Source organism: Curcuma longa, chromosome 6 (assembly GCF_044706935.1).
Source record: "Curcuma longa cultivar G26 ecotype Majalengka, Jawa Barat chromosome 6, ITB_CL_G26_1.1, whole genome shotgun sequence".
NCBI lineage: Eukaryota > Viridiplantae > Streptophyta > Magnoliopsida > Zingiberales > Zingiberaceae > Curcuma > Curcuma longa.
In genome coordinates, this window is record NC_133866.1 from 5,973,701 (window position 1) to 5,994,673 (window position 20,973).

The 20,973-nt window shown below is 39.4% G+C and overlaps 4 protein-coding genes across 4 annotated transcripts; 1 reads left to right on the top strand and 3 right to left on the bottom strand.

Moving 5' to 3' along the window:
* On the bottom strand, window positions 1–1,998 carry LOC141831101 (protein DETOXIFICATION 48-like). Its single transcript, XM_074718533.1, has 2 exons — window positions 1,791–1,998; window positions 1–1,713 (listed from the first exon to the last, which is right to left on the bottom strand). Exons 1-2 carry the CDS (start codon window positions 1,899–1,901, stop codon window positions 208–210), a joined length of 1,617 nt encoding a protein of 538 aa, XP_074574634.1. The 5' UTR covers window positions 1,902–1,998; the 3' UTR covers window positions 1–207.
* Window positions 1,999–5,352: 3,354 nt separating this feature from the next.
* Window positions 5,353–7,110, top strand: LOC141831166 (uncharacterized). The gene is made up of 5 exons (XM_074718582.1): window positions 5,353–5,458; window positions 5,551–5,671; window positions 5,797–5,900; window positions 6,617–6,748; window positions 6,841–7,110. Exons 1-5 carry the CDS (start codon window positions 5,456–5,458, stop codon window positions 6,865–6,867), a joined length of 387 nt encoding a protein of 128 aa, XP_074574683.1. The 5' UTR covers window positions 5,353–5,455; the 3' UTR covers window positions 6,868–7,110.
* Window positions 7,111–7,238: 128 nt separating this feature from the next.
* On the bottom strand, window positions 7,239–13,301 carry LOC141830981 (uncharacterized). Its single transcript, XM_074718433.1, has 10 exons — window positions 12,761–13,301; window positions 11,572–11,714; window positions 11,394–11,464; window positions 10,188–10,266; window positions 9,675–9,749; window positions 9,469–9,583; window positions 9,336–9,393; window positions 9,199–9,270; window positions 7,534–7,788; window positions 7,239–7,424 (listed from the first exon to the last, which is right to left on the bottom strand). The coding sequence occupies exons 1-10, from the start codon at window positions 13,152–13,154 to the stop codon at window positions 7,355–7,357; spliced, it is 1,332 nt and encodes a 443-aa protein (XP_074574534.1). The 5' UTR covers window positions 13,155–13,301; the 3' UTR covers window positions 7,239–7,354.
* A 249-nt stretch (window positions 13,302–13,550) lies between these two features.
* On the bottom strand, window positions 13,551–19,632 carry LOC141830765 (uncharacterized). The gene is made up of 10 exons (XM_074718189.1): window positions 19,378–19,632; window positions 18,924–19,163; window positions 18,351–18,431; window positions 17,801–18,277; window positions 15,887–16,022; window positions 15,629–15,791; window positions 15,410–15,538; window positions 15,117–15,311; window positions 14,497–14,619; window positions 13,551–13,935 (listed from the first exon to the last, which is right to left on the bottom strand). The coding sequence occupies exons 2-10, from the start codon at window positions 19,147–19,149 to the stop codon at window positions 13,825–13,827; spliced, it is 1,641 nt and encodes a 546-aa protein (XP_074574290.1). The 5' UTR covers window positions 19,150–19,163; window positions 19,378–19,632; the 3' UTR covers window positions 13,551–13,824.
* Between the last annotated feature and the right edge of the window lie 1,341 nt (window positions 19,633–20,973).

A 20,973-nucleotide genomic window follows, 5' to 3' on the forward strand; every position in this document is an offset into this window, starting at 1 on the left:
TAATTAATAGATTCACGTATACATAGTCTCAATCCGTACACGTACGCAGCAGAAGGGGTGTGAGTAAATTGGAATCTCGCAGGCAGGAGAAACCAAATTCAGGTTGATGAAACAATTCAGTAGTACGTAGCTGATCGATGCGGAAGCTCGATCTCGATCTTCTCCGTATCCAAAAATATTCACAGTGATCGATGCGTTGTGATCAGATCACTCCACTCGATCAATGAGTGGATCCGTTTCTGCAGTGCCTTTATCGCAAACGATTTCCTCCAATGTCGCTGCTTTGCTCTGTTGCTTGCTGTCGTCGGGGGAGGAAGCAGGATTTGTGGTGGGGAGAGAGGAGACGGTGGTGTCGGAATCGGGAGGAGCAGCGGCTTTGGTCAGGGCTCGGGCTCTCCCTGCTTCCACCTCCCAGTCCGTCTTGAAGATGACGTAGCCCATGAGGGCGGCGCAGGAGGCCTGCGCCGCCAGCAGCCCCAGCCAGAGTCCGGCGAAACCCACGTCGGCGATGAAGCCCATCAACACGGCCACCGGCGTGCCCACCAGGTAGAACGAGCCCAAGTTGATGTTGGCGCCGGTGCCCGGGCGGCCACTCCCGCGCAACACTCCGCAGCCGGTGGTCTGCGGGCAGTTTCCGAGCTCGCAGAGCCCCGCGATGGGCAGCGCCACGGCAGTGAGCTCCAGGATGTCCGGGTCGTCGGTGAACAGCCGCCCCCAGCGGTGTCGCACCGAGGTGGTGAAGGCCATGGCGGCGAGGCCGAGCAGGTAGGCGGCGGCCAGCCCGACGGCGGTGGCGTTGCGCGCCCTCTCAGGGCGGTTGGCGCCCAGCTGGTTCCCCACCCGAGTGGACACCCCGAAGCTCAGCGACGAGGGGAAGACGTAGACCAGCGAGGTGGTCTGGATGAGTATCCCCATGGCGGCCACGGTGGCGCGGGGGTTCGCTAGCAGGCCGCACATCATGATCATCAGCTCGTACCACCACCACTCGAGGCAGACGGAGACGCAGGTGGGCACGGCCAGCTTCAACAGCTCCGACCAACCCCTCAAACAATCAACGCTGGGATTGACCCACGAATCCCTGTACACGCCGGAGACGAGTATGAACAGAATCAAGCAGAGGAGCAGATTAAAATTGGTCCACACCATCGCCAGCGCGACGCCGGCGATGCCCATCTTCCAGCGCACCACTAGCAAATAGTTCAGCGGCACGTGGAGCGCGACGGAGGCGAAGGAGCAATAGGTGACCGGAAGAGTAATGCTCTGCGATCGGAGGTAGATGCGGAGGGGGTGGAGGAAGGAGAGCAGGAACAGATCAGGAATGGCGAAGACGACGAAAACCTGCGCCGCCGAGGCGATCTCCTCGTCCTGGCCGCAGCGCAGCAGGATGCGCTTCATGTTGAGCCAGAAGAAGGCGATGGGCACGGAGGCGGAGAGCAGCAGCAGCACGGTGCGCTGCAGGGTCAGTCCCAGCAGCTTCCGCTGCTTCGCGCCGAACGCCTGCCCGCAGATAGGATCCATGCCCATCGCCAGCCCCGCCAGCACCGAGTACCCGGTGATGTTCGCGAACCCAATCGAGAGCGAGCCGCCGGCGAGCTCCAACTCCCCGAGGTACCCCAGGAACAGCATCGAGATCATGGCGCGGGAGTAGATGATGAGCCCCGTCAAGGCCGAGGGCACGGCGATCCTCCCTATAGCTCGAATCTCCTCCACCACCTACACATATATAACTCGCATCAATAATTCATAAGCATGTCAATCAATGTAGCACGCACAGATCGGAGACGACGCACCTCAGGAGGAGTAGGCCATCTTTGCAGGTCTCCAGGAGACGGATCCTCCATGAGTTTATTGGCAGTGACGAAGAGGTGGGACTTGTTCGAGGACGGAGAAGTATTGCACATGATGATCGATGTTGTGGCGTCCCAACGACAAAATCTTCGTCTTCTTCTCCTTCTTTCTTGATCTTTTGGCTGTTCCTCTCCTATTTCTTTGCCAAGCTTGGTTTTTTCATGAAGGCGTTTATATAGGAAGCCAGAGCACTATTTGGTTGGTATATTTTAACTTTCTTTTTCTTTTCTTTTCTTTATAAATATTTCTTTCTTCACTAGCTACAACTGTTGACTCCATCGATCTTGTTAACTTGTTCGATAGATCTTCAGGCAGGCGATCGAGATGGTCCCTGGCTGAAAAGAATAAAACTTTTAGCTAAATATCGGGCTTTCAATGCAGCAACGTACACGATCCGATCGAGCTCTGTGTCTCTCCCTCCGATCGGATTCTCGTCAACTCATTTTACAGGGCGTCGCATATATCTTTCCTCAGGCATCCACCAAAAGGCACGGTGTAGTATCTCACAAGTTGGTTTTTGGTTCGGTTCTTGTTCTCTCTCGCCACAACCAGGCGTTGCGCATTGCACCGAAATTCTTCTTCTTCTTCTTCCCGGATGGACGGGTGGGGTGAGGTGGGTTTTTAATTGGCCGGAGACGGCGTTTCCTTTTGGGACGAATGATGCATACTGCCATTAATCGCCTGGTGCATGCTCCATTACCGGGGTTTGCTGGAATCTTTGGCAACTGAGGGACTCCTGTCTTCTCATCTTTTTTCAAATTTTGCTCGCTAGTGGATCGCTTTTGCTCGCACTGCAGCGCGATGGATGGGGAGTGGGCCTCCCTCCCTCCCTCCTCGCCTGCTCGCTCGATTTGTGTAGAGCCCCCCTTTCCCTTATCTCGCATTTGTTCCGTCTCCAACTTGCTCCATTTCCCGCAAATTCCCTCGCCAAGTGGATTCACCACTCCGCTGCCGCAAAGGGCGCTGGCTGGCTGGCTGGCCGATCAACCCGAGCTTTTCTTGATCAGAACGCCTTCGGCGTATAGCATCTTGCTGTCCCTGTTCCCGAAGTGAAAGCCATGCATGCACCGTCACTGTGCGCGAAGTGAAAGCAAAGAAGAGACAGCGATGCTGTCGCAGAGGGATGGATGGATAGATGGGGGGCCGCAAGCAAACGCCAAGGCTCGAGCGAGAGACAGTGATGATCGATGTCGCAGAGGGATGGGAGGGGGGCCGCAAACGCCAAGCCTTCCCCTCATTAATTGGTGCGAGCAGCAGCTGCTGCTGCAGGAGGCAGTAACTTGGTGTAGAGTGAGGAGGAAGCAGTTGGAAGGTAGGGGACACAGGCATCCCTTTCCACTAACCTGCCTGAGCCCCCACAAAGTAAAACTATACTGATCTTCTTCTTTATCTCTCTCAATTACTGCCCTCGAAGCTCCAGAGATCATCAATCAGCTGGTGAAACCCACACATGTCAGGATCCACGTGCAGTAGGATTTTCATGCAGCTTTTGTGCGAGGAGAGCCCTGCTCTGCAAGGGAACCCCAACGCCGAATCAAATGCCAAGACCATACCTCGTTGAACAGCAGCTACGTGAGTACTGTTGTTCAATCTAAAGCAGGGGAATTGACTTTGGTACAATACTTGTACTAGCAAATGCGTTCCTGATCATTGAGCAGGGGACTGGCTATCTCTTCTCTTGGTCAACACCACCCTGCAGGGGATTCCGGCCTCAGGGTCGGAGTCCGGCCGCGGTCGACGCGCCGGCGCCGGGCGCATCGACCGCGGTCGGACTCCGACTGATTCGGCCGAAATCCGGGAATTCCGACCAACAGTGGCTGGGGCGCGCAGGGCTCTATTTTTGGTCGGATTCCGGTCGGATTTCCGCCACAATCCGACCGGAATCCGATGCCGGCCGGAGCGCCAGCGAGTTGCGCGTCCAACGCGCCTGGCCTGGCGGCCGGCGGTGACCGGACGGCGGCGCGACGGTGCCGGAAGCGAAGATGGATAGTTTTTGTCTCCGTCTCCGTTTCAGTGTTTCCATTTTTACAGTGGACAGAAATGAAGACAAAGACGAAGACAGAAATCCTATTTCTGTATCTGTCTCTCAAAATCAAACGGGGACAGAGACAAAAATTTCTACTCTGTCTCTGGGAGCCTATCATCATGTTCCAGTTGGTCCAGTGATTTTCTTTTCTTTTCTTTTCTTTTCTTTTCGTTTCTTTAGTGTAATGAGCAAATGAGTGACTGTTTTCTGCAACTGGTGGGCGACGACTCGCCGACCGTCTCTGCAAAGCTGCTTGCTTTCCTTCCGATCGAGCTACAGTTAAGCTTTGCATCAAGAAATAGCATTCCATTGATCAGCTGAGTCAAAAGGGAAGGAAGGAAGGAATGGAATCGGAAGAGCATTCCGTTGAGCTATCCAGTTGGAACAGAACTTAATTAAGGTCGCTCGCTGTTAGCTGGTCTTCGTTTCTAGAAATGTGATTGATCTAATCGAATGGAATCGAATCGAATACGATGATAAAGTTTACGAAAAAAGCAAATTTTGATTTCTTTTTGATAGAAAAAATGCGGTTTGGAAGTTCCCGGTGCTGCTAATTTGTCCGACAGCAAGTAGCTGAGTTTGGCTGTTTACACCGAAAATGATCCCATTCGTTCGCTGATGGAGACAGACATCGAGGTCGGATCTCGAATAAATGTGCATGGTTAATAAAAATGTGGGATGCTTCGAATAAAATTTATTAAAAACATTTAAAAAATTTTTGACAAAAAATCTTATATAATTATTTTTATTATTAAATAAATAAATTATAAAAAAAATACTCCAATTATAATTTAATATAAGAAATATTTCTATGTATCTCACCTTAAAATAGTTTTAATCAAAGCTATTTTATGTTTTTTGAATTTATCCTGATGGTTCCCAATTTTTTTTTATAGGAGTAGAGCAATCATTTTTTAAATTAATCGATTTGAATAGTTGAATACTTACATTATTAAAAAAAATATTATCAAAATTCTAATAAAAATATAATTTTAAAATATCTGACTGTGAAGTGATATATCATTCATGTTCCTATTTATCCTAATAATCATTTTCTATATTAATTGGTTCCAAGAGCTTATCAAAAATAAAAAACAATCAAATAATTTTGACTGAAGTTATATTATCTTCGAGCATCTTTAGTTAAAATTGTTTTAAGATGATATTTTAAAAAATTAGAATTATGAATGCAGTGTTATTTTAATAAATTTTAAAAGAGTAAGATTATACATTTTAATAATACTTATAAAAATATAAAAGTTAAAATTATATAGGTCGTTTTAAAAATAGCTAAAATATTAGGAAAGAGTAAAATGCTTTTTTTTTCATTTAATTTTCTTTTAATCATTCTTAAGCAGGCCGGAGGCCCAAGAGTGAGCCCAGTTAATCGTGGTAGTTCTGGGACAAAACAGAGCAAGGGTATCGGCCACAGCCTTATAAACCCCGAGCAAGGAGAGCCGAGCTAGGGTTTTTGTAGAGGAATTGCGCTGCTGCTGCTGCTGCTGCTGCTGCGGAGGCGGCTTCGTCTGCTTTCGGTTCTCGTTCATCATCCGAGATCCAGGATTGCCCTTGCTTGGAATCATGGTGAGCATGTTTTTGTAATTGTTCCCTTAAAAGATGTGTTTTCTGTTGTTAGGTTGGTTTGGTTTGAGCTTGCTTCTCTTGAATGTGACCAGAGCATCGAGGCAGTGAATCCGAAGGCATACCCCTTGGCCGACGCGCAGTTAACCATCACCATCCTCGATCTCATCCAACAGGCCGCCAACTACAAGCAACTCAAGAAAGGCGCAAATGAAGGTCTTTATTTTCGTCGATTTTCTCTCAAAATCGATCCTTTTTCTTGTTTCCTTGTTCTAGTAGCTGTGACGTTGCTCTTGGTGCACGGGATGACGTAACTTGTACTCTGGGGTTTGTTGTTCCAGCCACCAAGACGTTGAACAGGGGGATATCAGAGTTTGTGGTGATGGCAGCAGACACAGAGCCACTCGAGATCCTCCTCCATCTCCCTTTGCTCGCGGAGGACAAGGTGTACCTTCTCAGTTGAATACGTTGTGCTATTACTAGTTTATCACCTTGCTTCATACTCTGATTAGTAGTATCTGAGGCCTAATTATTAATTATCTGTCCATTTGGAAATTTAAAGTAAGATAATCTGACGATATTATCTTCGGTTTTACTACCCGATTCACTATTTTGTTGAGATTATACATCTATGGATGAATGAATAAGGGTAGGGCATTTGGTTTGAAGTGTATTATGAATATGCTTTTAAACTGGTAAAGATGCAGCGTAGGTTTTGAGAGGCTCCATTTTCTGAAGATAATTCTGTCTGAATTTATTATGATTATGATGTTAATTTATTCCTCTGATAATGTATTATGATGTTTTTAGATATTTTCTTATATGCAGTTTAGAAATATGATTGAGATGTAAATATGGAGACTGAATAACTCTTAACTGAGATCTGGAGATTAGTTGAATTATCCAGAAATTAAACCAGTAGTACATTATCCATACATGTTCCATTGCCTTAACTTAATGTGACGTTCAAACTTTGCTTTCGTCATTACATTTAAGGATAATATGGGGTGTGCTTTCGGTGTGCAACATTTTGGTTTTAATCTGTTGTCTCGCGTGTTTATTCACTTGGCTGAGTTATTATTTAGTACGGTTTAATTCATTCTGACAATTTTTGTTTATGAACCTTCTACATAGATTAATCGTTCATTGTTGTGATACCAGAATGTGCCATATGTCTTTGTTCCTTCCAAACAAGCTCTTGGGCGAGCTTGTGGAGTTACAAGACCTGTGATTGCTTGTTCTGTGACTAGCAATGAAGGTAGCCAGTTGAAATCCCAAATCCAACAGCTCAAGGTGATTTTTAATTTCCTTTTCTAGTTCAATTATCATTGAAATTTTTTGATATTTAGTCAGACTAATCTATTCTCAATCTGATGTAACTGTAGGATGCAATTGAAAAGCTTCTCATCTAGATAATGAGGTTTCAGCATGATGAGCTTCCTAGAAGAATGTTTCAGGAGGCTTGGACTGATGAATCTTGTCATGTTTCTTGGAGATTTGAGTTATGTGTTTTGCCTGTTGTAGTCTTAAAAACTACTTTGGTTATTGTTGCCTCTGCTATGCAATTATTGTAACTAGGGCTTAATTGGAGAATGAATTCAGTTTCTTATATTGTATGTTTACGTTGGTACTTGAAATTATCTTGTTTTCCATCATTCTTTATGGTTCTTATTTGATGAGTATTAGTAATCTCACAGTTTTCACTGTTGTTGAGCAGCTGATACAGCATCATCATCACTCCAAAAGCTTTCTTAAGAAAGAACAAACATTCATTTGGGAACAACACGATTAAACTAACACATTGCAGTGATATCTGAAACAAACTTTGCCTAGATATATCACTATGCCTGTATCAAGTCTATAACTTAATCATGGGTTAGGCATATCCCTGTTTAAGTGTCAGTTGTTAACTTTCACTGCTACTGGTTCAGAACAATACGGGCAGTCTCCAAATAGAACATCGAATGACCTAAAACAAAAAGGAAGCATTCCATCAGAATGAAAAACTTAGAGGAAATAAACACATGGAAGGGACAGAAGATTAGAATTTTTTTGGCAGAAATGTACAAGGCACATACTGTCTTGTAGTTGTGATGGAATGGAGCCAATCTCTGAGGCATATACAGTGAAAGGCTTTTCTGCAACTGGGATTGTCACAGGTATAGTCTGGAGCACTTCCACTGTCAGCTCCAAGTTCATCGTCTATGGGTAAATATCGAGCGTAGCAAATTCCACAGTCAATTTGATCTTCATCCTTGTGAAGAACAGGAGGGCCAGGCAATTGCCTTTCCAAAAGAGTTGCCAGATTATCATGGAATGGTTTGTCACTTGACCTGTGGATCATCCAACATGTTAAATGATGCAAAAATAAGTTTGAGATGATACAGAGATGAGCATGCATTTTATATGAAGGAATCAAAATGTGTGCATATATAAACGAATGTGTCAAAAGACTAATGCTTAAAAATTTGATTTCCTATATGATTTTTGTTCTAATTTCTACATTGAAAAATTAATTTAAGATGATATCAAAGTAGCACATATTCATATACATGTAGTTTATCATAGGAACGGATCTATCCAAAGAACTAGTTTCATTTTGACTGCTGTAATTTCAAGGTTATCGATTTGGCTGCTTTGTTTTTTACTTAGAAAAAAAAAATCTCAATTCACTCTTTATAGTTGCCAAAACTTTCAGTATTCCAAATCCGTACATCTCAAAATAAAAAAGAGTACTATTTCTGATGTAGAATAAAACATGCTATGCTCTTGAAGGGAAAGGCACTTTCATTATCTTATTGCATCTATACAATTATTTTTTTTAAAAAAAATAAAACTTAGTTAACTCTAAAGAAGATTCTATTGAAGAGATAATCAAAAGTATTAGTACAAACATTATAATAGAAAGCATTTTCAAGTATTCATTTGATTTACTACTGACAGTACCACATATGGTTGGCCAATCTTTTTGAGAGACATTTGATCAAAAAATATTTTCATTATTTCTGATTAGTGACTGTTTGGAATAGATTGAAACATTTTGGCAAAATCAAGACAGAACATTCAAAAATCTTGAAACTCTAGGGATCTAAATGAAGTGACCCTTATCCAAATTGTGCTCAGAGAATCTGGTTGAATGAGGTGACTTTTTCCTGTGCATTGGGTGTAGAATCATTTGAAACAAGGTAATGAAGTAATGAAATAGAATTGTAATAAATGTCAAGCAAAGGATTGGTTGTTGTTGTTGTTGAATAAATGTCAGGCGTACTACCAAAGGGGAAATTGTGAGTCTCAGGATGGTGCAATGAGCAGACTCCTGTTCATGGAGAGTAATGGAAATAATCATAGGCAATCATCAACCAGCAGAATCCTAGTGAGAAGAGTTCAGTTACTAATTTGCTACATTAAGATTTCCCTCCCTAACTTCCTTATCCAGTTTATCTTACAATTAGATTCTATACATGACAAGGTAAAAGCTGAATTATATGTACAATAAGTGCTCAAGTGCAACCAAAGAAGTTTACTAAAGTAAATGAATTGCCAAGAAATTAATACACTAGTTCTATCATTTTTTACTTTTAAAATAACTTGAGTGATATGAATATGTGATTGCTTTGCTTCATCCATCTTCTTAATATCTTGTGTACTATTGTTAAGTATATAACCTGCTTGTTACATTCCTAAACTTGCAAACAATATTTAGTCACTATAGAAGGTAAATAAATTGCCAAAAAAAAGTTTACCATTTCTTAGCATTCTTCTTCCAGTTCGTCCTCATAGAATCTATAGCTGAGTCTGGACCAAAAAATCGGCACCTGTAGAGTAGACACTTGAGAACTAAACAAATGTAAAATAAAACAACTAATGTGGCTAAACTTACTCTGGTAAGTAGTTTGGTCTTAAAGGACAGATATGTAGTAGAAGATAGCAGTCATTGCCTAGAAAGAAGTACCAAGGATCAATTAAATTGTGCTACTTCCAGCAGAAGTGATATAATTCCTTAGAAGCCTTACCAAGTTCAATCTGACGGCAGGATGTGGCAAGAGAATGTTCCTCCGGGTTAACAATACAAAGGGTTGTATCTATGCAATCAATGGTCAACCAAAATTCCTGCAAATTCTGCAAGTGCTGAACAATAGAAAAATGATAATTTATTGTTTATTACAATGAAGGCATATACATTTGTGAAAAATAGAAGATTGTAGAACATGCAGGAAACCTCATTGAATTGTTGCACAACATTGCTCAATCTTGAATTTTTGGACCACACCACCTCATAGGTACATGGTATATCCTGAACGGAAATATGAATTGCTTGACGCATTAGTTCAAGTTCAAAAGGATTTTGTGTTTAAAAGATATATTTCAAAAGGCTTTGTAGAAGGGGTTTTGAGTGAAAACTAATTCTTCAAGTAAAAATGTTGTCTACAAGGCTACACCTAAGTACCCATCAACAATTATACTTTCTTATTTATTTTATCTCACCTAAAAACCTTATATATCTTTTCAACAATCTCATCTCTACTAGATACCTATCTAATTAAAAAAAATAAAAAATTATCATTAACCTTTTATAGGTAAATATATTTTTGTTATAGTAAAGTTGTCTTCGAAGATTTAAAATGCCAATGCAAGCTTCACAAAGCATGCTAAATCTCTAGGAATATATATCTCAACAGTATGACTGAAAAAATAAATACAAAAAAAATTAAAAAACAGGGAACCAACCAACCGCAGCAATTGTAGGGGAAGATTCAGGATAGTCTCGAGGTAATGATATCTCTAGTATATGTGCTTGACCCTTCTTATCACTAACAATAAAGGGAAAATCCACCAACGTGTGTTAGTAGGGATTGAAGTTGTTGATAGAACTTATTTTGACAAAGTAAAGCAACTCTCAAGTTGTATTTATGTCCAATGAAACAATGCAAAAGGAACAATCATAACTCCCACCATTGACAGCTGACAAGGATCCAAATTCAAGTGAATGAAAAATAAAATTCAGGAGGAGAAACACTGATAGAAGGTAATAATGAGAAAACAGATTAGTTAATAAAAATTAATAAATAGATGAGACAGGAAGTTCATGTCATTTTTGCTGATCATCTGTTGTCAGACCTTACTAAAACAAACTTTACCTTCTAGGAGAGAAACTCCTCTCCTAATAATCTCCTCAACATGTGTACCTGATAATGAGGCAGAAAGAGTGCAAGGACAGATTAATTGGGAGCTTTGTGTGGACGCACATGTATGTGTGTGTGTGTGTGAGCAAGAAAGAGAGAGAGCAAGGACAAACAAGTTTCCTTCAAAGGGAACAAATAGTTTCTAGATCCATATGCAAGTGAGAAATGATAGCTGAAGGAAATAACAGAAAGTGTGAAAGCATGGAATGAAATACTGTGGCACGAGGAGTAAACTTCTAAGTACTTATCAGTTACATGTAAGGTAACGTACCACTAACATTATTTTGCTAGACAAAGTACCTGAAGTAGAAGAAACAACTAATTTGTTGCAAGTCCTATGGGATACAAAATAGTAAGTGTCCTGTGGTTATGGAAAAGTACTAAAAGCTATCATCGAGAGATATGATAGGAATTGATTTAAAGAAAAAACGTCTCCTACGATATAACAAGTTTAATACACTTCTGTGTATGTATTTTTGGTAATTGTGTTTAATATGATAAAAAGGCGTGTCAAAGTTCAGAACTTTTCTTACCTTTCTTACATTATAACTACTTATTGCTATGCCCAATGCCTGAAGAAGCTTCTAAAATTAAAATAAAATAAACAACTGAATAAGCCCAATAACAACATGCTCGCTCTGAAAAGCCAATCCCAAATCCCCTACATTCCTAGTCCTGTTGACTAATTGTAGGTTACCATGACAAGCACATCAAAAAGGTGAATTCAATCGAGCCCTTCAACCTTTTGAACTTACAGGATGCGGAAGGTGACAGATGACAGGTCGTCCTCTGCTCTCACTAGGCTTTCCCACCCAACCTCTTCGATCTGGGCACACACAATAAAAAGTCTATGAAAGAACCTCAAATCTTGCGATATTTAGTTTAGGCGTTTTCCCAAACAGTTTTTGCGCACTGCGTAAGAACAAAACCTACCTCTGCGTAGACAGCACGGTAGAAGGCGGGAGAAGGACGCCGCGACAACCTTCTACTGCCGCCGGGAGAGATGTCAGCAACCGAGATTGAAGTCGCCATGAGAGAAACTTCTCCTCCTCGCTGACCGTGGGAATCGGAAGACACTGCGTCGAGTTTTGTATTTGGAGTTCGAAACGAATCGAACGGTTGGTGAAATCGAAAGGAAAATATTCAAAAAAAACCCCCAAACTTTCTATTTTTTTAACTATATATTATTTCCCCTTAATTAAGACATATAATTGGAATTAAAACTCGATAAGTGGTGAAGGAATTTCAGATGCCTTTTTTTTATTTTCATTTAATTTTTTTTATTTAATACTATAATTTAACCCATAAATATCTTAAATGACTTAACTGTAAAACAAATAAATAAATAATAATTTTCATTTTAAATTTTTTTATATTTAATATTATAATCTAACCCTTAAATCCTAAAAAAAATTTTAAATGAATAAATAAAAAATAAAATAAAATAATACTACTTACTGTCCAAGCATTCAAAATTTTTCTAGACGCTCCGATTTTAATGTCGTGTATAATCACGTATTTTAAGATGTGTAAGATATCAATTCTATATATATATATCTTCAAAGCAAAATATTCTTTGCGATGAAGATAGATTGTGAATTGCCACAAGTAAGGTACCGTCATGAAAGGAGGAATAGAGACAATAAGGGGGCGTTTGGTTTGGAAAATATTTTCCATTTTCTGTTTTCCATTTTCTATTTCCAGTTTTCCATTTTCTGATCCAGTTTTTAGAAAACAGAAAATGCGTTTGGTATGATATGTTGTTTTCTATTTTCTGGAAAAGAAAACTGGAAAATGCGTTTGGTTTGATAACTATTTTCTATATTTTTTATTTTTTTATTAAAATAAAAATCTAGAATTTTAATTAATTATCTTAATTAATCCAACGGCCTTTTGTCTCATCCCACGAGTTTTAATTAATTAACTAACCTTAATCCAATTCATCAATTAATTTTTTATTAAATTACCTAATTAAACATATTAATCCTCAATTAATTAACAATCCTCAATTAATTACCTAATAGTTATTAAACTAATTAACTAACTAATGATTTAATTAACTAATTAATCTAATAATTAATTAACTCAATTAATTAAAACTAATCGGTAAAGTTTCCTTTACCGATTTCATCGGCAACTTCTCGCGACCGACGGCAGAGGCGGCGTCGACAGGCGGCGGCGACTCCGGCGTTGGTGGGCGGCGTCTTGAGCGCAGGCAGGCGGCAGGCGACAGGCGGCAGGCGGCTGAAGGGCGGATCGAAGTCGCGAGGGCCGTGCGCGGAAGGCTTCGCCGGGCCTGCGTCTGCTCTTCTGCGCGGACGATACTTGGCGCTTCGTCTCCGACCATGGAAGCAGGCTTTTGGGGAAGGCGCCGCCCTCGTCCCCATCTTCCTCGTCCTCGTCTTCTCCTGGTTTCCTTTGCGGCGTCTTCCGCGGCGGGGGTTGTGGCGGAGGGGCGTCCTCGGCGACGGTTTCCTCTGCGGCCTCTCGTCTTCTCGCGCAGCCGCCGCTCCCATCCCTTCCGACTCGCGCAGCCGCCGCTCGGATCTCAACGCCGATGATAGAAAAGCGATAGGAAGAGGAGAGGAGGAGGTTATGTCGGGAGAGGAAAAATCGGGAGGAGGAGGGGGCGGACAAACGCGGAGGATGGGAGTGGTACTGTAGCCGCGTTTTCCAATTTTCCAATTTTCATTCTCAAACCAGAAAACACCAAAATATCATTCTCCAGTTTTCCAGAAAATGAGAGTTCATTTTCTAAAAAATGAAAATGAAAACAGCAACCATTCAGCGTTTTCCATTTTCCTTGGAAAAGGAAAATGGAAAACGCTGGAAAACAGCCCAACCAAACGCTGCCTAATTTTCTCGGAAAGCAATAGTTCTCACAACAATTAATAGCATACTAAAACACTCGACATATCGGTATTTTAGGACTAAGCAATGTAGAAGTTTGAGGGTTGATTTGTAAGGATGATCAACCGCACCCTTGCCTACCACTGATGCTTATGCAGCTCGTGCACTCATTCGATGTATCGTGCGTGTATCATCTCATAGAAGGAAGTTTTTCAACTTTCAGCATGACAAACACATAGAAAGCAATTGCACCAAGAGTGTAAATTGCTGGAGAAAGAAAGAAAGAAAGAAAGAAATCAATACAACAGTGAGCTAATCACATTCGAAGAATCCACATCAATTGTCGTGGGCGACAATGCTTGGAATTTGCCCGTGATTGACAAAGTCGATCTTATTCAGCCTCACGCAGCAAAGGACTTGCTCGGGGAGTTCATCTGGCTTCTGAGCCTGCATCATCAGTTTTGCAAGATCAGGTGAATCAGCATGAGTGATCAAAGATGAGACCAAGTGTTTTTGTTTCATCTAATAGCTTTTTACAAGCAAAAATTATAGTTGATGAATATAAAATTGGATAGCTAAGTAAAGTTTCTTATGTTTGGGGAAAAAAAACAAGTTAGCTGAAGAACACAAGAACTGATAGAAAGAGCTTCTTCTTCCCATGCTTCCTAGGGTTCAAGGCCAGTTCAAATATCTACTGATATAGATGAAGATACATGATCACTTCACTTATATGTTTTTGAATATTTGAAGAATTATATTCTAAGAATTGTGAGATTAGAGACTTGAAGATGAAAAAAAAATCAAAATAAGAAACTAATTGTACCACTACCACAGTACCACTTCATTATGGTCTTATGTCAAGTGACTGAAGAAGAGAGAATGACTGCTAATTTTATACAACATGCAAAGGAAAAAAGGAAAATTCAGAGAATATTGTTTCCTTCTCTGTCTAGGTATCATGGGACACATGTAATGGGAGATAGCGACGAAATATTCATTCAAACTTACCTGAATTGTCAAACCCAGATCAAGGATTCCATCCTTCAGACGTTCTCTAAATGCTTCCAGTCCCTTTCTTGATATGTAGCTAAAGCGATGTATATCAAGGTCAATCTCGAAGTAATTTTCACCCTGTGATGGAATGGCTCATAAGAAGAATGCTTCAATGTTTTAACTAACTACATTATATAACCAACAAAAAGATATAGTTTTATCTTCTTTATACATCAAGATGCACAAATGAAATGTTACAATATAGTCTTGGTCATTAAGCCATCATTACAGTTTAGTTCTTAGGTACTGATACATAATAGGAAACTCAATAAAAAATTCAGAGAGCTAGCCTAATGAGGGAAAATAGAACATTTCAATAATAAAACAAACTACAATGTAATCCATATAAATGGGAATGTTGTAGCTACCCATTCTAGGCTAATCATGGGTCGTTAGTCATAACATTCAAAATGAATACTGGTTTGGAAGAAAATATAAAATTGGCAGACAGTACATCTTATAAGCTTAAATCCATATATTCAAATTGAATTAGAGAGATGTATAGTTCAGATATCCCTTCAAAGTACCAAAGCTTGGAATAATCAAATAAGAAAGGCCAAGCAACTACTCTATACCTGATAAAAACTGTGTTGAGGACGTGAAAGTACAGGCTTAAAATTGTAGCCTTGTATTAGCTTCCTTTCTGCGGAACTCAAACTAAGATCCTCTGGGTTAATCAACCCACCAAGGATTTTCAACCTCTCTCTAAATGGAATGGTGGTTTCCATTGCAAACCCTTTGGTCCTTTCCATTTCATCATCGATAAATTTCTGGAAAAGATGCAAATTTGCACAAATGCAACCGTTATTGTCGAATTAAAAGAAGTGAAGCAGCACTCGACACTCAGCAATTACTGAAGAAAACATACCCTTATTAAATTCTGGAAATTATCAGAAACTTCTTTATCAAAACATTCAGAAATTTGAAAATATAATACTAAGCTCATCCCTTCCCCATCACTATCACCAAGAAACATTGCAGCAGGATATGTAGGCATCTGTAGAAAAACATCAAATTATTCTTTACTTGTAACTGACTAATCTGGTCCATGAAAAGAAGCCCTAGTTATAAACTTTTTAGCTCATGCCTGAATATTAACAATCAAAAGTGAAGGAAGTTTTGCATGTGTCTTGACTTGGGGAAGTTCAATATGTTGAGCAATATGATTTACTTTGCTTGGGCACATGAACAGGTCAACACCGATTGGATAATATGGTGCATAGTTTGGAGCAGGAAATTTTTTCTTATCCCTTCACAAGAAATAAACAAAAGAGATCACACGAGCAGAAAATTTTTTAACACATGCAAAATAATAAATTTTGGCATGGAACTGCAGAACACTAACTTGAAGTAGCTTTCTCCACGAAGTTCAAAAGTTGATGGATCAAGCAAGGACCAGCATCCTGCAGTTGGCTTTTCCCCTGGGGATCTTGGAATCACTAACCCTCCTTTTGGACGAACTAAGAATTTCTTAGAGGAACCTGTAGGTTAAAATGCTGCATAGATCAGCTTCATGAAAGCAAAGGCAAGATAATATTAGCAGAACTGCAAGTTTGACACACACACATCAGGAAATTCATAAAGAAATAATGCTAGCATCAAATTTCAATAACCAAAAAAAAAAAACAGCACACAGAACTATAAATATAATGAGAATATTGTGTGTTGAAAGCTAGAAAAAGAAGTTGGATCAGCTAATGCCAGCTGATATATACATCAAGAATTCCTACCATTCCATGTAGACTAAAATTATATTCAACATTTTTTGGCATTGCCTCAGTCAACCAAACTGCACAAGTCAGAAGGCTGCCTGAAATACAGGTACTGTGACACTCCAACAACTGATCCAAAATAGTATATGATAGACACTTCAAAACTTTGTGTGTACTCTCAACGGGCAACAACCATGATGTATTGAAAGTAAATATTGCATATGAGCCCCAACATTTGACCCAAAACTGTAAGTGCTACAAAATAAACAATTAAGATAACCTGGACAGAACAACAAGAAGCTATGTACCAACCATCTATAATACTGCATAATTTGAGAGGAATATTTAGCATTCAGGTAATACAGCAACCCAACAAAAAAAGGTATACTTTTCTTTGTGATCCTCAAGACAGAAAACCTCATAAATAACCAAAAAACTGTGCAACCAAAATAAACTTAGAAATTCTTCTAAAGTTTATAGCATTTAAGTATTAAATTCATTTTACATGTTTTCAGGCCTTGAATAACTAACAAAACATGACACTTTTTTGAAACAGGCTGCCATGTATCTATATAGTTCCACCTGTATTCAGAAATTTTACTACGAATGATTATCCAACAATCATTACCTACCATTGTAAACAACTATTGTGATAATGTTGATCTTATGTGGACCATGATGACAAGTAAGATCAAGGATATAGTTAGAAGATATAAAGCATATGACAGTGGGTGATGGCTTGAAAAGGTACAAATCATTATTAGTTTAACTAAGTCACATTTTAAAGATGCGCAAAATAGTAAATGAAGTTAATTGAATAGGTACTAACGTAGCCAAAACTGAGGCAAAAAAAGTTATAAGCATAGTGAAATTTAAAGCGCATGATAAGTTTTGTGATAATTGAAGACCTATGGGGATAAAGATATTTATCAGATTGCAAAAGCTAGAGAAAGGAATTCCAGAGACTTTGACAATGTTAAATGCATAAAAGATGAAAACAAAAAAAGTTATTATTGATGATGATTCAATTAAGAAAAGTAAATTTTTTATAAACTATTTAATGAACATTTTATAGATAATTTAGTTTGGGGACTGAAAACTATCAATGATTGGTTCACAGTATTAAACCAAGTGAGGTTAAAGAATTTTTTTAATAAAAAACTGAAGCTAGGTAAAAGTGTAGATCCGAATGATATTCCTACTAAAGTTGTAAGAGTTTAGAAGATCAGGTAAAATTTAGATGACTAATTTATCAATTAAAATATTGAGAATTAGGAAGATGTCCATAGAATGAAGGAAATGTATTTTTAATATATATTTATAAAAACAAAAGTGATATACAATGTTATTTTAATTATAGAGCTATTAACTTGATGGATGAGTTATACTATGAAACTTTGGGAAAGAGTTTTTGAGAAGCAAATAAGAGATGCAACAACTATTTTTAAAAACAATTTAATTTCTACCTAGAAGATCATCCATAGGTGTTATTTATTTTGTTAGACAAATATATACTTATAGAAAATGGTCAGCAAATATATTCTTACAGAACTCTGTAGTTGCTTCTCCTTCGCAAGACGCCCTCTTGCAGTAAGAAAGCCTGATAACAGTTGATTTTCTCATTTGCTGTGATGGGCTAAGAGTACTCATGTGATAGATCTTATCGTTAAAGCTCAAAGAAGAAACTAATCTGCTCAAATGGGACTGCATCTTGTTCACAATTGATTGTTCTTCGGTATCATTGCTTTCTTTCAAACCTTTAAAGCTACCATAAGAATTTGCTAAAAGTCCTTTCTTCCATGTAGAAACTTCTGCATTCGAGATCTTAGTTGCAGAATTGTCATCTTTTTCATCATCCTTGCTGGAGATTTTCTCTATTTTACCTTCTCTTTTCAGATATTCTTCCACAGCCAATGTCACTGGAGTACCACTACAATCATCCAACTTGCGCAGTGCATCAACAACTCGTGAAACATTTTCATATTGCAACATCTCAGCCTCCTTTTTTCCAGTTGGTGTGCTACCTACAAGTAATTAAAAAGTAATCAGTACTCCTTGGGAAGTCTTGTGATGCACTCACTTTTCCTAAAATGTTACCCCCATCAACGCTGATAAATTCGTCATCACTGTCAGACTCAATCATGCTGGCAGAGTCAAACCATGCCTCCTGACATATTCCTGAAACATTTCATATAAGTTTCATGTCTAAAAAAGAAGAGAAAATGGAAATGCCGAGTAAACAATAGTTACCATAGAGATAGCAAAGAACAAGCACAAATGCAGCAGGTTTAAGAGAAAAGGGGACAGAAATATTTGTTTTGAGAGAGGAAAAGAGTTTGCAGATACACAAGAATTCCTCCAAATTGATTGTTAATATCACAAGGTTATTGCCTAGTTTTGGTTGGAATCAAATTTAATCAACACCCATGAGTTTCTTGTAGCATTTTGTCTATAAGAGACAATCAATCTAGATATACCAAGCAAAGATGTAGCTAGAAAGCAGAACCTTAAAGTGCAAAGAAACTAGGAGAAGAAAATGGTTGGCCACATATAGAGATATGCAAACAAATGTGAGAACGAAAGAGGCATAACAATCAAACAAGAGCAAATCCCAAGCAAACCACAAATATATAGACAACTAGAAATAGATTAAGGTTCAAACAGAAGTACCATGAATATCCATTTGAGTGTGATGCCATTGCAACTGAGTTAGATGGAATTTCAAATTTGAAATAACTGATTTTCGCCGTCTTTTTCCAGCAGACTCAACCTGAACAAAATTACTCACAGAAAATTCAGGTAGCGGATACGGACTCTTTCCAATTCGTTTCCTGGACCTGTGGGAGTACTTATGAGACCTCGGTCTGCTGCTTGGCCTTGATGTGCATGTGCCCATTGTGATGTTCAATTCTAAAGACCAGAAAGAAGGAAAAAAAACAGAATTAAATCCATAGACTCAAAGAGATAAAAGACGGGTTACGTATGTTTGCGTTACAATGAACATGATGTGCAAACTCAGTATCAATCATCGTTGCAAAAAATTTTCTTTTGGAGCCTTACAGCGCGCCAAATCAACAGGATAAGAATAATCCAACAATGCTGGCACGGAACAAAGGGAACAAACCTTGAACAAATGCACACGGGCTGCCGGAGAAGATGAGTGATGATCCAACGAGCAAATTAGCGCGACATCGACCGGTGAAGAAAAACTACGCCTAATGTGAATGCATCCAACGAAAATGGAGGCCAGGCATCGCAACGATGCCCTGCCCTCTTCTCTTATTGGACTCCCGGCGAAGTGGAGGACGGAGGAGGATGGCAGAGAAGAAGGGGAGGCATCGTTCACCTCGCGATTCCAGTTATTAATAGGTTTTTGACGCATCGGGCGACCCATCCCTGGATCGAGCAAGACTCGGAAGCCCGACGGCGACGCTTCCTCCCACGTGGAGGCGAATCTCCGCCAGGAACAACAAACAACAAGGCTCTCTCTCTCTCTCTCTCTCTCTTCCTGTGAATTTAATAAAAAATTAATTAAAATTATTATATGGAGCATTTCATATTAAATTTTTTTATTACTTTAATTGATTAAAATTATTCAAATTTGATTAAAATGAAATAAAATGCTTTGATTGAAAGTGGAAATAGACATTTCATATTAAAAAATTTTCTTTATCAACTTTAATTAATTAAAACTATTTAAATTTGAAAATATTCACAATAATATATGCTAGAATTGAGTTCCCTGAATTGAGTGACTTCCACTTGAGAAAGTCACATTTATTTCCCGTACATAGTATATCTTCAATGACAATTCATTCGGACTAAAAAAAAATGATAAATCCTAGTTAGCCCACTATACTAGTGACCGGCAACAAAGTTGCAAAAGAGAGTAAGAGTTCGACATCCTTTGATTGCGATGAAGTAACAGACAATACCCAAGAAATATATCTTAGATGCTCAATCAAATTGGTAGGCAATTTTAATTTTCAACGATATAATAGATAGACACGGTCTATATGAAGATTCTCTTTAATCCTTAATACCCTAACTACTTCGTAAATAAATAATTATTGAAGAATCTCCTCAACGGTTATCCGACAAATGGATATCTCAAGGGCACAAGACATTCAATATAAAGATTTCTCTGAATAATTATCCTTAATCGCCTCTCCGTGTACAGCCACGTGGATTCATCTTCACTAACTATTAACAGTCAGGAGATAAATAAAAAGTATGATTTTTTTTATGCGCGAAAATAAATATTTTCCGTTAACCTCTCTCTCTATTTCTCTCCCTTTTTGGAACTTTCTTCTTTTCAATTCGATTTGACTTAACATTGAAGTGGCCGATAATCACGGTCAACCTTGACATAGATCTCCTCGTTGACCATCGGAATTTAGCCAATTAACAGCTCGCCGTAACATCAACTCAGGAGATAGTTCGAAAGAGGAGGAATCCGAGCAAGCGAAAGTTCGTGGAGTGAGTAGATCGAGTAACAAGATCGACACAGTTCTTGCCCTCATTTACTCGATCGTCGGCTTTAAGCAGAAGACAAGGCAGCTGCTCTGATGCATGAAGCGGTGGCTGCTCGGCGCCGAGTTCCCGTTCGGGGACGCTTCTAACGACGACGCTCAAAACTCATCTCCTGTGAAGCAGAACATGGTTGTGTGTGTTTAGGCGTTTAGCGTCTTCCTCTTGCATTGAATTGCAGGAGAATCTT

Coding starts and splice junctions, on each gene's coding strand:
- LOC141831101 (XM_074718533.1), bottom strand. CDS start 1,901: ATGTGCAATACTTCTCCGTCCTCGAACAAGTCCCACCTCTTCGTCACT. Junction 1,714..1,790: donor GATGGCCTACTCCTCCTGAG/GTGCGTCGTCTC, acceptor ATATATGTGTAG/GTGGTGGAGGAGATTCGAGC.
- LOC141831166 (XM_074718582.1), top strand. Junction 5,672..5,796: donor CAAGAAAGGCGCAAATGAAG/GTCTTTATTTTC, acceptor TTGTTGTTCCAG/CCACCAAGACGTTGAACAGG. Junction 5,901..6,616: donor CTTTGCTCGCGGAGGACAAG/GTGTACCTTCTC, acceptor TTGTGATACCAG/AATGTGCCATATGTCTTTGT.
- LOC141830981 (XM_074718433.1), bottom strand. CDS start 13,154: ATGGGAGCGGCGGCTGCGCGAGAAGACGAGAGGCCGCAGAGGAAACCG. Junction 9,394..9,468: donor CTGCCGTCAGATTGAACTTG/GTAAGGCTTCTA, acceptor ACTTCTTTCTAG/GCAATGACTGCTATCTTCTA. Junction 7,425..7,533: donor TCCATCACAACTACAAGACA/GTATGTGCCTTG, acceptor TTTTTGTTTTAG/GTCATTCGATGTTCTATTTG.
- LOC141830765 (XM_074718189.1), bottom strand. CDS start 19,149: ATGGGCACATGCACATCAAGGCCAAGCAGCAGACCGAGGTCTCATAAG. Junction 18,278..18,350: donor ATTTATCAGCGTTGATGGGG/GTAACATTTTAG, acceptor AATTACTTGTAG/GTAGCACACCAACTGGAAAA. Junction 15,312..15,409: donor ATTTCCAGAATTTAATAAGG/GTATGTTTTCTT, acceptor CATCTTTTCCAG/AAATTTATCGATGATGAAAT.